Genomic DNA, 17,842 nt, shown 5'->3' with positions numbered 1-17,842 from the left:
ACTGCATCTGATTGGTTAATAATGTTCTTACGCCAGTATTGCATCGTGTTATTGGTTGAACTGATTTAGTAGGCAACTGTGTTTGCCGGCGAGTTTAACAAACTTTTATACTATGGTTTTGACAAAATGTGCCGATAATTTTCCTGGCAACAACTGGTTTATCGTTAGAAATAATATAATCACTCCAACTTTAGAAATCCACGTCGACCCATTTCAAATTACAAAGTTGAACAGACACAGGGCTTTGGCCCACCACCTAGTAGGCATCAGGGTGGGTGTGGTAGAGCGAGGGAGAGAGAGAGAGAGTGAGCGAGCGAACGAGAGAGAACGGTGATGCACACCGATAGATCAGATGTAGCGACCGGAGCAAAGTTATGTTACTGTAACATTGAACTCTGTGCAACCAGTGTGGAGAATAAATCCTCGGGCCAAATCAAGTTGCCATTAATTTGCTCATCAACCGCAGACAGAAGGGAAAGGGAGATAACCCCGGAGTTAAGAACATAGATCACTTAGGCTCTGGAGCAGTAAACAAAAGTCTTCCCTGTAATCTCCGACTACGATTAGCAGGAAAGGTTAACAACAGGCAACAATTAATAAAATACAATACTTAATAGACTAACAATACAATATTTCTTTGTTTGAGTGTGTATGATCGTTATTGTCTATAAAGGAAGGCAATGCAACGGGAAAATCTCCCGTTCATCGCGTCCATTCACGCCCCAGGTAAATAAACAAACTAACGACTTCCACACACAAAGACGTCATGGGGTAGGCAAAAAACGTTACTCCACCTACTGTTCTGGCGTTGAATTGCTTTGCAACACGCACAACCCTTGGGGAACCCTTAGGGAACCATAAACCAAAACAAGTCCCTCGATCCAACTGCACGGCCAGCCGCAGCTGCAGTCGCAAGAGTATATATTGGCCTTCAGCATCCACCACCGCACCGCAGCTGCTTACGTTGGTCTGCCAAGCACGCACACTGGCACGCACACAGAGAGAGAAAATCGCCAGTATCTCCACAAGTAGCAATGCACACTCACAGCAAACAGAAAGTAAATAACCAACACACGAAAAAGTAATAATGTCAACCAAAAGTAAATCAACCCAAAGAAAATAGCTACTTGTGGTAATCCGTGCGCCTCTACTTTGTATGATGCCAAAACGTAACTCACTCAGCTTATTTAGCGGACAAGGCACACTCACCATTAACAAAGCAAAGCAACATCATAACACACATACATAGTCACTCAATACCCACATAATACGTTGTCATATTCAGATTTGCAATGATGATTGCTGGGTAATATGTATGTTGTTGTCCAATGTCAAGTCTCTATTTGATTATGTGAGGAGACGATCCGATATAGCTAGTTTAGGCACAACATCTGAACGTCAAGACCGACAAGCTGACTGAGCACAGCCAGAGGCACAGCACACCTGCAAGCCGAAACCAGGGGCGGAGATCCCATTTCATTGTAGGGGGGGACAATACATGGTCAAATTTCAGAGAGTAATTCCGGGGGGGGGGGGGGGGGGATTGCTTTCACGAGAGCTAGCATAAACTGCTAAATACCGAATTCTCTTATCACATTTACAAACAGAAATTCGAAGTCATTTTAGAATTCTCTAAACAGCATTAAATGTACTAACACGAAATATCTATTCACAGACAAATAATGTCCAAAGTTCAAGAGAACTTGATGCTCAAAATAAGTTATAAAACAGCTCGACAGGGAATCGAACTGGCAACCTTTTGTTTACAATACAACTTCTCTACCTCCTGTACCACTGTAGCCCCATGTTATAAAACCAGCATAGATCATGGACTTTAGGAAAAGATGACATTAATTTACCTTCAGTTAATTAATCTAATCTGGAGAGGCACTGAGATGTAGACCTACATTTATTAACTAGCATGAACCTGCCCCTGACAGGACAGTGTCATAAACTGTCTAGCTAGCTATCGCAACGGTGTTAATTACCGGCATGCATGTGTTATCGGCAAACGTTCACGTTGTCATGCCAATCCATTATTAAACTTATGTATACTTGTGCATATCAATTGGAACTTCGTAAATAGAGTTTAGAAAAAACTTCTTCTTTACATGTTCTTACTGCGTTCGAGAATGAGGTAAATCTCTTTACATATCGTGTATCATAGCGGCAGCGACAGGGGACAGAGGAGGAGACAGTCTCACAATCTGACCGTGTAGGCTACTGGGCTGATTAACTGAAACACGGAGCTGCCAGTAGCCCCGCCCGTTAGAAACAGCATGTGAACCAAACCACTTTGAGGAATAGATGGAACATGATTTTTCAACAAAAAACACATTGTTTTACATCTATAATTAGCACCGCTTGTGTCGTCGTATTTTTTATTTCATATTACTATATTTCTCAACAAATATTTTTTTGTTTCCAATGATTGTTGGGGGGGACAACTTTATGGTAGGGGGGAACACGTCCCCCCCGGGATCTCCGCCTATGGCCAAAACGATGCCTTTCAAACATAAAAGTGGTGATGCATGATTTGCTTTTTCAATGGACAGGATAGCAAGACCATTCAGCCTCTCCTGCTCCTCAGGTAGGTCTTAATGAGTTTCAATTTGGAAAAGGGTCGCTCGGCTGTTGCCACTGTCAGAAACAAAAGCAGGGCAATGCACACAGAGTGATAATCCATAATCAGCATCCTGGCAAAATGAGAGACTGCGGACTGCTGAGCAATCTGTGCTCTAAAGCAGGCCCTGAATGATACGAGTTTTGCTTCAAACGTTATTCCTATGTCCCTGTTGTTAGTGGTCAGACAGCATTTTGCCTGGTCATATAGTTCATCATTGCCTGCGGGTCGGGTGGCCAAACATTTCGAAATTATACTCGGGCTCGGTGGGGTTGGGACACATCAGCGCGATAAGGCATTGAACATTCCATATTTAAAATATCTTAATAAGTACTGAAGTCAACGTGTCGGATTCACATGATAACGAAGTTAGTTTTTGAGAATAAAATACATTCGTGTGGTGGGAATTTGTTTATGTCCTAGCTGTGACAACGCGATTACAGGCGGCAAACACATCATGAAGCAAGTTAAAAAGAAACTGTCATCTGGAGAGTTTAAAGCGATACTTAACGAGGGGAAATTTACTGTATGGAGATATTTCTGTCGGATAGCATCATAGTCGATAAGGATTCTAATGAGGCTGTTGGATATGTCCAATAAGAAGTGTGAAGCTTTAATGAAATATGACTGATGCCATCCTCTTTCTCCACAACAACATGTATTAAACCTCCATGGTTGGACTATGTAGATAGTTTTATAACGAACGTTGCCGTGCACTTAAAGTTTCCAAGAAAAAAAATTATCTTCAATGGTAAGACTTGTTTGTTGTGACTCTTTTGATGTAGCATATAACGCAAGTTTTATTTAAGCATAGCAGATGCCTAAAGTGTGTAATGTGTAGGCTTCATTTCGTTCTTGCAATGTGAATAATTTCATTTCAATATGCTTATCTCCCTCTTGTGCGCGCTTTTGCGTTTAACGGTGCTTGTTTGTGTGAGTTAGTGCATTTATCTGTTGATGCTCGAGTTTAATAAAGGCAGGCTATTCATAAAAAACGTACGCAAATGTGTCAGTAGTATGAACAGTTGAGACATTGATTCCGTGGGGCTCGGGCCGGGTTCGGACAAAATATTTGAATTGCTGTCGGGCTCATACAGGGCTCGGGCCTTACTCTGGTACCCAAAGGGTCACATTTTGTTTGGATGGTCTCCTTATATCTACAGATGTTCAGATTATTAACCAACTATCTGTTCAAACTCTTTTAACTACAATGTATGGTTAAGGTTAGAGGTTGGGTTTGGCTAAGGTGATGTTCGGTGAACAATTAGAAAGACTGAACTTGAATTTCACCAACCACCCAAAATAATTAGATAGTGTGGCTACATAGTTAGTTATGTATCTACTTACCCTAGAAGGGTAGATAGAATACTGAAACATGAAGCTTGATCATAACAGTGGCAACAAAAGAGTGAGATACATTCACTTCTCATTGAAGGGTGATTATGGAGGCCAAATTACTCAAAGAATACAGGAGGTCAACGAAATATTTTAAGATTGGTTTGGTAAATCACATGTAAATATCAGAAACAGTAAGTACAAAAACAGGCACACAGGAGAACAATTTGAAAGAACTTAACTTCAACCTAAATGAAGTCCAACCTGCAGCACTTTGCAAGGTAAGTCTGCTAAGCAAAAGGAGGATATGAATACAGGGCCCTGAAGTGCAGGTATGTCAGTCACAAAAACAGCAAAGGGACCCGGACCAGTGTAAAAAATCATAGCACATGCTTAACACCAAAAGTCAATGCAAAAGTCCAGGACAGATGGACCTGGGGAAGGGTAATGATAATAATAATCACAGCTCTAAATTGATTTAATTCTATCATTAATCCTTATCTGAACCAGTATAAAAACAGTGTGTCATGAGCTGCAAAGCTTTTACTTATGGATGGACTACCTACCTAGTTAACAGGGAGCAAACATTTGTATATATTATTTAATGTTCCTCAGAAGATGTTCTGATGCACCATTGTGAGAATGTTAAAAAAAACATGGAACAAACTAAGCAAATTAAAATGTCATATAATCATATAAAAAGTTATATATGTATATACTGTATATATATATGTATGTTTCTGGAATATAATAGGGGGCATTACAAAATGTTTAGGCCTATTTAACTGAAAGATGTTAGGACTTTAGGACATGCATGTTCCTACAGCTAAATGGGAATGTTACAAGAATGCAAATGTGTTCATTGGGTTGGAGCCCAGGTATGAAAATAGGAATATGGTTTGACAAGTCATGTTTTCCTCTTTAATACATTTGGGTGAGTTTCTATTTGATAAGGCCAAAGGAAGAATTTAGCTGTTAAGTATGGTGATGTGATGAGACACTCATTAAGCCTAATGAACGCTCTGCATGGACACACAAGTCAAATGCTTCCAAGGCCTACAGTCACCCGTCATCTAAACACATGCAGAGTGCGAACTAGATTTCCACCTCTTCCAACTCTCAAACCACTGGACACTGATATTTTGTCCACCCTCTATTTACGATTGTTCTAGCATTGTTCTTCTGCCTTCAATCAGGATTTTGAATGGCTTCCACTGTTCAACAATGTATCAACTCCATAAAGGGACAGATTAAATTGGTATAGGTAGGCTAAGTTAAGTATCATCAAGCCTGGGGTGACAACAGGCAAAAATAAGAATTGTTTAATCCTGAACTGAGAACTCTCTGCTGAGTTTTGAATGGACTGCTCCTCGTGTGTTATCTGCACTGGAGCACATTCAACAACAGGTACGTGGTCATTTCAGGTCTACCTTTGGCTTTAAGTCCCAATGTCAGGTCAACACAACCTTGTCTAGAGCATGGCGGATCAAATGAAGGGTTGCATCTTTAAGTGGAAATATATGTGTTCACATTGAGTAATCGCTGAGATTGATAACACCTCAGCTGCTTTTTGTTGATGCTTTAGAAAGTACTGTGTCAAACTGTCTGGGTTATACGGGTGTGTATAAAACTAGAATCAGGTCATATCTTTATTTACTCTTCATTCCTCACTCTGGCATGGGTTTGGTCAGGCTGACTCTTTGACCCACAAAATCAGTTCTGTTTTAGGACTAGGTCTTACAATCCCTGGTGACCTAGTCCTAGTTTATTGTTTCTTTAACTTCCAGATTTGTGTATATCTCTGTTTTCTATCTGTCCTAGACCCACCATGTATTTAGTGTGGAATTTGTCTTTAAAACGGCAATAGAGAAATGAAAAACTGCAGTGCGGAGGTTGCCAGAATACTGAAACACTGACATTTTTGTAATGGTACTGCATCTGTTTGCCGAGAGGTTCAACATGTGACTTGCAGCATGTACAGAAAATGGGAAAAGTGACCCACATGAAATGTCAACCAAATGATTGCACTTTAAATCTCCAAAGTCAACATAAAAGCCTGTGATAAAACCTTCCTCCTCCTGTTTCTATTTAGAAGACTGAATAAGCACTTTTCTATCTATCTTTCTCTCTCTCTCTTCTCTTCCACCCTCCCAGAAAGTGAGCATGCAAAAGAACCCAACAAAAGCCGGACTTGCACATTTGGTTTGAAGGTTTAAGGTTGAAGTTAATCAGCATTCCACACAAAATATCATTTAAATTATGTTAAATAACTTCTCCATATGTAGTCTGGTAAATAATTGTGTTAATTATTGATATGTATTTTTTTAAATAACTAATTGCCTTTCTTAGAGGGATATTTTCCTTTGTAATTTCAACCTCTGTCGGGTTCTGAATAGGTGGGTCACACTGAACACCAGATGTTCTTTTTCTGTTCTGAATCACGAAAGCCTACTCATATAGTCTATGGGTCAGATCTTTGAGAAAATTATTGTCTTTATTAATAAACCAATTAATATACCATATCATGACCAGTTATCATTTTGATCATCCATAATGTTCCTTTTACAGCCAAGGAGTATTTTATTGTGATCCTTTTATCCACATAAAGAGCCCAATTTGATTTGAAATAAAACTGCACATTTGCATGTCCCGTTACGTCCAAACCAACCTCCCAAGCTTTATTTCCATCAAATCTGAGGTATTAAATTTCACAGCAATTTTAAGTGACCTATGTGAATAAACATTACTGTTTTCAATTCTGTTAAAAAGTGACTTTGTCAAAAACAAAACCCACTAAACGCAAAATATTCTTTGGACTCAAAGTCCAGAGAAAATTAAACAGTCATGAGGCATGAGGTCATTAAAAGGAAACAAAAAAAATAAAAAGGTGTATTCTAAAACATAATTTATTTAGCTTCCAAACAAAAAACAACCTTTGAATGTCATAAAAAGTGTCATAAAAACTTTTTTTAAAAGTCAAACTGACCCATCAGCCTGTTTGTGTCACCGCCTTCCTTTTCCAACTTTTCTGTCCTGCATGAATTTCTTACCAAAATGACAGCAGAACCACGACACTGACCTGGAGAGGAGTTAACCAATTAAATGTGAGGGGGTGTGTTTTGCAACACTGTCACTCATCTGCTAAGCCATAAAATAGACCCGAGATCCATTGGTAGTGGCTGGAATTTGACAGGAGTAGCCATGGCTTTGGACAAGAAACTGTGTTGTTTTGGTGTTGCGTTTATGTTGCTTTGGCTGGGCACTATTTGCAGTGCCCAGTATCTGAAAACCAAAGGACAACAACAGCAATGGACACTGCCACAAGGGACAACCCTAGGAGCATCAACACAATGGTCTGGGTTCCAAGGGGCAAGCCTAGGAGCATCAACACAATGGTCTGGGTTCCAAAAAACAAGTTATCCACCACAAAAGACACCACAGGCGATAGCTCAGATGCCTCAGTGGCCACCACAAAAGACACCACAGGTGGGAGCTCAGATGCCTCAGTGGCCACCACAAAAGACACCACAGGTGATAGCTCAGATGCCTCAGTGGCCACCAAAAAAGACACAGCAGGTGGTAGCTCAGGTGCCTCAGAGGACACCAAAAAAGACACAGCAGGTGGTAGCTCAGGTGCCTCAGAGGACACCAGTTGAACAGGTTCCATACACGCCACCTCAAAAAACCAAAACCCAGGACCCTATAGATCCAGTCCAGACGTGCAGTGTAGACGATTTTGCCAGAGTATCATGTGGTGGAGTCGATACCACTGCTGCAGAGTGTCAGGCTATGGAATGCTGCTTTGATGGTGTTCAATGCTTCTATGGGAGAACCGGTAGGTTTCTTTCTTTTCTTTAAGCTTTAAGCTTGTTGTAACTTGATGCTTTTGGACTGTACTCCTTTTGTTTTTTTTTCAACCTTTGCTGTGTTCCACTCGACTCTCAGTGACTCTGCACTGCACCAGGGATGCCCAGGTGATCCTTGTGATCTCCACAGACGTCACCCTGCCTCGCCTGAGTCTGGAAACCGTCAAACTCCTGGGTGGAGCTGATGATCCTATGTGCTCCCCTGTGGAATCCAACTCTGCCTTTGCCGTTTACCAGTTCCCTGCAACTGCCTGTGGTACCACCATGAGGGTGGGTCTGCTTCAACACTAGTGATCATGTGAAGAAGGCTGTATTTGTCACAGGGAGTGTAATGAATGGGTAAACTGTTGTGTTTGCAGGAAGAGGACGGGTATGTGATCTACGAGAACCAAATGGCCTCCTCTTATGAAGTCGGCACCGGACCCCTGGGCTCCATCACAAGAGACAGTCAATATGAGTAAGTGAGCAGAACATGGAGTTGACTATTGTGAGACCATGTTTTCTTTTTTTCTTTTCCCAATTTGTATTTTCTTGGGCTTACAGGCTTGCTTTCCAGTGTCGTTACCGTGGTGAAACAGTGCTGGCATTGGTGTCAGCTGGTGGTGGCATTGAAGTCTTGGTCGTCCCTCCACCTAATCCAGTGGCTGCGGCAGGACTTTTTAGAGTGGAGCTCAGATTGGGGAATGGCCAATGTACCACAAAAGGATGTGCGGAAGGTATGTTGAAGTGCCAGATAATTTCTTTCTTTTCAGCACACCAGGTTGTGAGTCTCTTACTATTGTTTCTCCTGCAGAGAATGTGGCATACACATCATACTACGGCCCAGGTGACTACCCAGTCACTAAAGTCCTGCGAGACCCAGTCTATGCTGAAGTGCGCTTTCTGGACAGGACAGATCCAAATATCTTTCTGACCCTGGGTCGTTGCTGGATGACTACCACTACCAATCCCTACAGCCTGCCTCAGTGGGACGTTCTGGTTGATGGGTAAGGATCCAGCAACTTGCTCTGGATCAGACCCACAGGATATGATCTTTTCCACTGCCATCTGCTGTCTGTGTGCATGATGAGCACCAGTCAATAGATCACTCTAACCCCAAGCCTCTCACCTGCAGGTGCCCCTACATGGATGATCTTTACCGGACCACCTTGCTTTCAATCTCTCCAGATGTTCAGTTCCCCACCCACTACAGGCGTTTCATGCTAAAAATGTTCACGTTTGTGGATCCACAATCCCTTGCCGCCATGCAAGAAACGGTAATGTTTTGCCATGGCACTGTTCATGCACATTCGGCTAAAAGGCGGTTTGATTAGTCTGTCTGACTCCTTTGCCTGTTTTTTTCTGTCCATGCTCAGGTGTTCCTTCACTGTAAAACATTTGTGTGCAAGCCCTCAGCGGGAGACTCTTGTGAGCCAAATTGCAGTATGAGCACGCCGCAGCAGGGGAAGCGATTCAGTGAGTATTCTTTGACAGAGATAACATAGAGTTTTACTTATGTTTTTCCTATCACAGTGCTAACCAATGTCTTGTTTTTCTTTATCTCTGCAGAGAGGGATGTTTCTGCAGCACAGCAGGAGGAGACCGTTGTTGTTTCGAGCGGAGCAGTGATCATTAGAGGCTAAATTTCAGCTCCCCTTCCCCAAAGAAAACATTCAACCACCTATACTCAAAGTTTTTCTTCTTGGAGGATATGCATTCATCGGAGAATTGGGGACTGCAGATTCATGAGTTACACCAATTGAAAAATAAATAAAAGTTTCACTCTATGCAAAAAATGTCTGGTTGTTGGTATTCTTCTTAAGGTGTATTCTAAAAATGAACATGTATAGGATGCACACCTAAAATAATATCTCACACTTTTTTGTGTGAAAGTGAAGTCATACAGTTTTTTTTATACGTTTTGGTTAACACGTAGGAAAATGACCTGATATCATAAGGTGGGCAGCTTCACACATTTTTTCTCTAACCTCTCAAATAACATTATATATAAATATAAAAAAATAAATCAATATATAAATGAATACCTGAACTGGAACTTATAACAACATATTGTCTCAGAAACAAAGGTTGTGAGAAGGTTGGAAATAAATGGAAGTTCATGACCAAATATAAAAAAGTGATGCTGAAAGACTATCAAATCCTGTGTCCTGCACTAAAGGAGCTCAGTTGAATATTGTTTACTTCTCCACTTACAACACATTCTGTAGCATCACAGTTATATGATACTATGGTACTACTTGAGAAGAGAGTTGTTCATAAATGTGAAAATGTAAGGTATTACTGGATATTTGCTACACCCATGCAGTACCCCCCTGCCCATGTCCAAGATCAACATTTTCCCTCTGCTATCAGAGTCAATGTGAGTTCATGAAAAAGGGTTGGTGAGCTGGTCAGTTTGGCAGCTGACCCATAGATATTGTGTCCAGAATCAAATAGATAATCAATCCTGAGAACAGTGATGGATTAAGGACAGGGATTGAACTTCTTTGAACTAAGGTGAGGTAAGGCAATATGACCTGACTGAGACTGTAATCTGTGCTTGACTGATGTCATGATGCTTATGTCAAAGAAGTCACCATGCCCTCCCACCCAGTACATGTTTACTAAATCAAATAAAGAGCTCTGCCAATACAAAAAACAACAACAATCAGAGAACAAAATACTTTCCAGTATTTTAGGTAAGTAGGTTTGGTAACCTGCCAATTAAAATTGGCTTCTCTATCATCAATGTTGACTGATCATTAGCTAACAGAAATGGTTTAAACTGGAAATATTTCACCTAAGAAAAATCAACTATGAAGCTTTCCCTTAGAATTGCGAGGAAGGCTTTTTGCCTACTGATCAGGGCTTATCATGAAATCTAATTTTATTTTTTGGGGTGACATATTTCAGTGTTTCTTGACTTTCTTTCAGAAAGTTTTTTTTGTTAATTCTGCTTACACAGAGATTTTGGTTATTCTAGTATTACAATATTATATTGTATATTCATGTTGAATCAGCGTGTACTCAAATATGTTAGTTTACTTTTCCAACCTCATAAAGCAGAGTCCATCAGAGAAGAGTAAAGATAAGAAAAGTCTGAAGGCTGAAGTCAGCAACTGGCATCCCATTTGTGGGTTGCACGTGTCACCTTGTCTTTATGTAATCAATGCATGACTGGTGTAAAAGTACCCTTGACACAGAAAGGGTGGAGTTTGTGGATCTTTCTGAGCTATAAAATGAGCTGCTAATAAAATCTCGGCGACTCCCTTCAAGTTGGCAGCATGGGGCTCAAGCTGGTTTCCATTGGGTTGCTGGTGCTCATCGCACTGGCCAGTCAAGTAAATTCCCAGTCCTGGTATAGTCAGAACCAGAAGCCCACATATGAAAAACCTGTCCAAGACGAGATTAATTTACAAACCAAGCAGTCGTTCACTGGCAAGAAGCTGACATGGCACTATACAGATATCGTCATCGATGAGCCTGCTGGTGTTGAGGTAGAACTGGTGGTTCCCATCCCTGCCGACAGCATTCGGATTCAGTGTGAGGAACCGCAGGTGCTCGTGGAGGTAGACATGGACTTTTTCAAAACCGGCCAGATGATCAATCCTGCAGATATGTCACTCGGAGGCTGTGCATCAACTGCAGAAGACCCCGCCACAAAAAGGCTGCTTTTCCAGGCTGAACTGCAGGCCTGTGGCAGTGTTCTGACTGTAAGTTCTAGGACTTCTGAACACAGTACAACATCAGATATTTTTTCATTGCTCTACGCTGACAGGCAAAATATCCTAAGATGTTTTCTCTCCACAGACAACCTCTGAGGAGCTTATCTACTCTTTCACCATTATATACACACCGAAGCCACTTGAAGGTACTAGCATTTTTCGTACAAGTGGTGCCATTGTTGGTGTTGAGTGCCACTATCAGAGGTAAGGACTCAAAATCTATTTTTCTATCCACATTCATATATGAACTTCTTCTACCTCTTTTGCATGTGATGTCCTTGTGTGTAAAAGGTCAGCTAAACATTTGCATATTTCCTGAATTCCAGATATCACAATGTGAGCAGCGATGCCTTGTTCCCCACCTGGATCCCATATTCTGCTACTAAGCAAGCAGAGGAGCTCCTTATTTTCTCCCTGAGGCTCATGATGGGTGAGCAATATCTGTTACAATGACACACCTCTAGAGGTAGTCCATGGACATTTTCCGACAGAAAAAAATACACTAGAAAACGTACATAAACCAGTACTCTATGGTGACAAGTTGAGGAAACCATCTTTAGTATGACCGTATGAATGGACTGAATCTGGGTTTTTTTTCTACAGCGGACCTAGCAACGTATAGAGCTAGAGATTCAACTCAATTCAGCTTGGGTGATATTATCTATATTCAAGCCGATGTTCTTCAGTTCTACCATGTACCCCTGCGTGTGTATGTGGACAACTGTGTGGCTACTACAACTTCAGATCCAAACTCTTCTCCCAACTATGCCTTCATTGACAACCATGGGTGAGCAAGGAACTTCTGTTACTGTTGTTTTCTCATTGTTCTTGGTTTAACAACAGTTTTTTTTACATGTGTGTTGTCTTAATGTGTTATGATGTGGTCATCTGACAAGGTCTTTGGAAATATGAAGTAATGGGATTTATGTTTATTAAGGTGATTTATGAGATAATGTAATGTGTTCCCCAGGTGTTTCACTGACGCCAAGCTCACAGGTTCTAAGTCACGATTTGCGCAGCGCTCTCAAGATGACAAACTCCAGTTCATGTTGGAAGCCTTCAGATTCGAAGACAGCGCCCCGGTAATGTTTCTTTGGGAGTATCTGTTATGAAAAAGTAACCCCTAACCCCAACCACATATGAATACTGAAGTGAACTCTTCATTTACAGATCTACATTACATGCAGACTTAAGGCCACAGCAGCCATAACCCCAAGGGATTCCAAACACAAGGCTTGTTCCTACATTAACGGAGGGTAAGTCTCCTACCAAACAGCCATAGGTTCATAGATAGATGAACACACTCATCACAGTACTGGGTTTTCTGTTCTCAGATGGTTTGCTGCAGGAGGACCTAATGATCTGTGCAGTTGCTGCGAATCGAGCTGCGCTGGTGGTGGTGGAGGTGGTGGTGGTGGCGGTGGCGGTGGAGGTGGTGGTGGTGGTGGTCAGCAGAAAAATCAGCAAGGTATGAGTTTTGGGGTTTGTGTGTGTGTGTGTGGGGGGGGGGGGGGGGGGGGGGGGGTGTCATCTTTTCACCTTTTTAACATCCCAAAACTTACAATGCACATGTTTTCAATTGTAGGCTGCCATGTACATTTGACTTATCCTCTTTTTTTACTGACCAGGTGAGCTTTGGGGTGAAGCAACCATTGGACCCTACTATGTAACGAAAAAAAGTACATGAGATGAGGCCATGGATTTCTTGCAATAAAATGCTAACTTGAGCAATAAAATGTTGAAAGCACTCTGTGGTCATTAGTGAATTTATTTACTGTATAACTGAACTGCCTTTACCATTTAAAAATTATTTAAGTACATTTATTAAGGTTATTACCCTACTAAAGTATATTGACAAGTGGTGGAGATTAGGTATTTTGCTTCATGAGCAGCAGAACAGAAGCAGAGTAAAATAGTAGTGTCTTATTAATACATAAATAATATTATCCACACATCAAACCTCAAATGTCCACTATTTCATGCCATGTTTAATTACTACAGGTTCTGAGTATAAAACGTGCACATCATTGTAATTTTTCAAAATGACTAAACATTTCTTAAGGAAACCACAAACAAGTGTACGACTCCATAGCCAAACTTAGGACATTGCCACAGGACATTATTTGAATGCTTTGCTGACTCTTGCATGGTGTCCAAAAAGTTGTAATCATACCAAAATATGAGCATACTGCAACTATATTATCAGATAAGAAATACTGAGCACAAAACATGAGCACATGATTGGATCTTACTTGAAATATTAGCCAAAACATAATTATGTCTATATATCTACTATCAACTCTACAGACATTTTATGTGGCCATATTAAGGATTCCCTAAAACCATTAATTTCACTTTCTCCAAAATGTAGTATGCAAAACAAATACTTGATTAAAAAGGTTCTATGAATAGGTGTTGTTATGTCCACACACATGACCAACCTATTGAAAGGAATTATTTCTATATCCCAAATGTATCAGAGACTCAGTCAGATTGTGATGAAAAACCAAATCCAGGTTTATTCTTTCAATGGTGCGCACCAGAGGAGGACAGAGAGTTAGATTTCACTGAGTGTGTTCCACCTAAATCTCCTTCACTAACTGTCTCTTGGAAATCACAGTCTTTTTAACTCTTGGAAAGCAAGGGGAGGGGTGGATACCTAGATGCTAATTATTAGCTGTCTCTAGTCAGGGGGGGGGGGGGGGGGGGCTTTGAGGGCTTTCTCACACCTCATGTAGGCCAGGAACAGAATACACATGAGAAGTTTAGAACAATCTCACAAAATCCAAATAACACTAAAATAGGTCTAGACACCACTAGGTCAGATATATTGAATTATTGCCTATAGAATATATTTATTAAACTAACTATCAAATGTCGGTCCCTTCATTGCCTGTCATGGCCAAACTGTTGTCGTATGCCAACTCACCTAAGGCTGTGCAGATCACATCAGGGATTTCATATAAAAAAAAATCAGCTAACATCTGGCTGGAATGGCTGGCTTCTTTTTTTTTTTACTAAGAATAAATAAAAACAAAAAACAATATTCCATTTTAAATCAGTTTGTTTCGAATTGAGAAATTCAACTGATTACGGTTCAGCCTGATTATAGCTGTACCTCGGGGTGTACCTTTTGTATGTCTGGGCATAAAATCTGTAAAATGTTTCAGTTTTGTACCATTCTTACACGAGAATGTCTTTGCTTGACCTTGGGTTGCATGTCAAATAAATCATGACTTTCTGACAAGATATCTCTTTTGATGATGCAAAAGATGCAACATTAGCAGCAGAGCAGGGCCCCATACTAAATGATTTGAAGTGCAGTTGCAGTGGCGGAAGCAGAGATTTTTTTCTGCAGGCTATGGGGGTGCTCAGCGTTTTACAGAGGGTGCTATGAAATTAGGGTGACAGCATATGTGTCACAAGGTTCTCTACTACAACACCTCCCCACCATATCGTCACATCTGTTTACATGTTTGCTCTCTAAAGTGTCTTTGTGGTACATGAAAAGCGCCATACAAATCAATCGTATTATTATTATCATTAGGCTATTTCCGACGGACGCGCACATAGCCGTGTTCCTCTGCGACGGTCACTGACAAAATGCATGCAACATGTTATAGATTCCGCAATCCCAAATACCGGTACTTCACTTACTTCAGTGGGGGTTAAAGTTGGCGCCAGATGACCACCAGGTCACCACTACCATGTCTGACAAATTAAACTAAACATAAATAGTTCAATACAATTTAAACTAAAGAGGGCAAATTAGAATAGCAGATAGAATTAACTAAAACAGTCAAAGAGTCAGAAATGCTTTTAAAAAGTATATATTATTTCAGGTCACAATCAATAAAAACATAGAAGCTTGTGTATACCTGGCTAGCACAGACAGACTGCTCGTCCTAGGCTAATGAGTACAAAACAGGAGGCACTCAAAACCACAATAATCCGAGCTAGATCATTGTATCATTGTAAAATAAAACTCTTAAAGAACAGGCAAAAATGCAAACAAAACTATGCTAGAAAAGTCATAAGCAAAACCAAAATCAGGGCAAGCCAGCAGACCAGCATGGCTAGCACCCTCAGTAGAGGTATAGGTTTGATCTCTTTGATTTAGAAGAAGAGGAACGTCGTGGTCAGATTCAGATACCCCTTGCATTTCTTCTTCAACGTCACATGATTCTTCTACTCGTGGAATTTGGGGTATCAAAAACCGATCCATTATTGTGAATTTGTTTATACTACCGTTTGACTTTTGACTTTGACAGTGCACTTGCGCCCTTTCTCATTCAATCGTCAGGGAACGTCAACGTTCATGCATGCGACGTGTCTGTGTCGTGCTACGTGAACAATCTGTTCATTTCAATCTGTTATTATTTTCTTTTGTGATTGAAATATTATTATCACACAATACATTCAATTAAGAACGCAGAATGAAATTAAATTCCGTTCTTCTTCCTGACAATTACTATGGACTCCTGGACTCTTTGATGATGCCCGCTGCCAGCAGATCTTTCAGGTGGCGGCAGATGTTATCTATGTCTGCTGGGGCTGGGAGCTAACACGGAGATAGACTCACTCACTCCAGTAAGTCTGGCTGGAAACTCAACATCTACGACTACGTAGCCTTGATACGGATAACTGGAGGAGCTCAAACCCCATATCGAAAGACCAGTGAGGGGGTGAATGGGAACATTTGGTAAGTATCTCTTTTGCCACGTGTCAAATATTATGGTGACTTGAGATCCACTGTCCAATCAGGCATTACATGAATGGCCATTGATCTTGACGCAAATAGTGGAGGCAGGACCTAGCAAACCACTAGGAAGGTTGCTTTGCGCAGGTGTGCAAACATTGCTCTTCTTGCAGTAGGCATCTCTGTTTACTGTCTGTGGACTTGATTCACTCTTCCCACCCTTGGCTCTCTTTAACGAACAAAGCAGCTTTTGGATCACCTCAGGGGGGTTTTCTGATTCTCGGGCACTGGCTGGCAATGTGCCCATCGCCACCACAGTGGTAACAAAAGAAATCATCACGACTAACTGAGGGCCTGCTTCTCTCATAAGAACTCACAGCTTGCCGCTGAAATGTCTTTCTTCTTAGGGTTGCACTGCCCTCTACATTCATTACAGTCAGCTGTTGTGTCAGTTTCTGAACTTGAGTCTTCAAGCTCTGTACTTCAGGGTCTATTTGTGCTTCAGCACTCTCATCAGTTATTTTTGCTTTCGGTTTAGGGGCTTTAGGTGCTGCAGGGGCCTCGCCTGACTCTTCCAGAATCAGAATCAGAATCAGGTTTTATTGGCCAAGTAAGTTTGCACAAACAAGGAATTGGACTTGGTAAAGTGACTCTCAGTGTGATTACACAAAATATACAACACAATACAATGCAATACAAACAAACAAACAGTGCAACAGTGCAATGGACTAAGGAGTTTAAAAAAGTATGTACAAGGCAGAATGGCTATATACAGTAGCTGTGAAATGTTGCACAACAGTAGTGCAAAGAAGAAGTGGAGAGTGCGAGAAGTGCAGGGATAAATATATAAATATATATGCTACAGTGGGTTAGTTGTTCAGTAGTGAGACGGCGAGGGGGAAGAAACTGTTTTTGTGTCTGGAGGTTTTGGCGAACAGTGATCTGTAGCGTCTACCAGAGGGGAGGAGTTTGAATAATTTCCAGCTTTGCACGCAGCTCCCTGACCTCAGCTTTCAATTCCTGAATCTCAGTTGGTTTTGGCTGTGGCGACGCTTTAAGGATCTATAACGCCCTATAGTCAGAAAATTCAGGAGGCGCACGTCGAGCTCTCCGGGGCTCGGAGAGGGCGTTCCACCTCGGAGAAGGCGTTCCCTTGTGTCCGTCTCCGTGAAAACGGAGTACCCTAAATTGGCCCTAAGTTCTGACCTGAATAAATGTCCTATTACAAAATTAATACAATAATTCTGCATGTGAGTTGTTGAATCAGTATTTGTGGATTGTCCAACACACATTCATCACAGCTTCCACTGATGTAATTTTGAGACATACTTTTCGCTTTTTCGTCAATCACACACAAATAGGTCTCAACACAAATGTCACACAAAGGCAATGGATGCATCATGGCACATGCATTTACAAATAATGAGACATTATTCTTTCCATATACTGCTATGAAAAGCAACTCAAACCCAACAAATAAACACATACAAGAGCAGCATGGATGGACCATTTTTGAGCTTGTACTTCAGTGTCCCGTAAGGTTAGTTCCTTAACCCAAGCGAGCCGTTGCACCAAATATGTTTGTCACAGATAGGAAACATGATTGCAGCTGCGT

General features: G+C 41.1%; 3 protein-coding genes across 3 annotated transcripts in view; 2 read left to right on the top strand and 1 right to left on the bottom strand.

The window, feature by feature from the left end:
• LOC116218355 (type II inositol 3,4-bisphosphate 4-phosphatase-like) overlaps nucleotides 1-17,842 on the bottom strand; it is a 166,691-nt gene that overhangs the window by 147,927 nt on the left and 922 nt on the right. The gene's annotated exons all lie outside the window — the stretch shown is intronic.
• LOC105892597 (zona pellucida sperm-binding protein 4-like) lies at nucleotides 7,120-9,599 on the top strand. The gene is made up of 8 exons (XM_031559498.2): nucleotides 7,120-7,793; nucleotides 7,904-8,094; nucleotides 8,184-8,281; nucleotides 8,368-8,540; nucleotides 8,618-8,810; nucleotides 8,939-9,080; nucleotides 9,180-9,279; nucleotides 9,373-9,599. Exons 1-8 carry the CDS (start codon nucleotides 7,160-7,162, stop codon nucleotides 9,444-9,446), a joined length of 1,605 nt encoding a protein of 534 aa, XP_031415358.2. The 5' UTR covers nucleotides 7,120-7,159; the 3' UTR covers nucleotides 9,447-9,599.
• LOC105892598 (zona pellucida sperm-binding protein 3-like) lies at nucleotides 11,059-13,275 on the top strand. The gene is made up of 8 exons (XM_042703124.1): nucleotides 11,059-11,516; nucleotides 11,614-11,732; nucleotides 11,855-11,958; nucleotides 12,132-12,315; nucleotides 12,499-12,610; nucleotides 12,699-12,784; nucleotides 12,863-12,996; nucleotides 13,157-13,275. Exons 1-8 carry the CDS (start codon nucleotides 11,088-11,090, stop codon nucleotides 13,213-13,215), a joined length of 1,227 nt encoding a protein of 408 aa, XP_042559058.1. The 5' UTR covers nucleotides 11,059-11,087; the 3' UTR covers nucleotides 13,216-13,275.

Source organism: Clupea harengus, chromosome 22, assembly GCF_900700415.2.
Source record: "Clupea harengus chromosome 22, Ch_v2.0.2, whole genome shotgun sequence".
In the NCBI taxonomy this organism is placed as follows: domain Eukaryota; kingdom Metazoa; phylum Chordata; class Actinopteri; order Clupeiformes; family Clupeidae; genus Clupea; species Clupea harengus.
The sequence above is the reverse complement of the archived record's forward strand: the minus strand, read 5'-3'. Positions and strand labels throughout refer to the sequence as shown.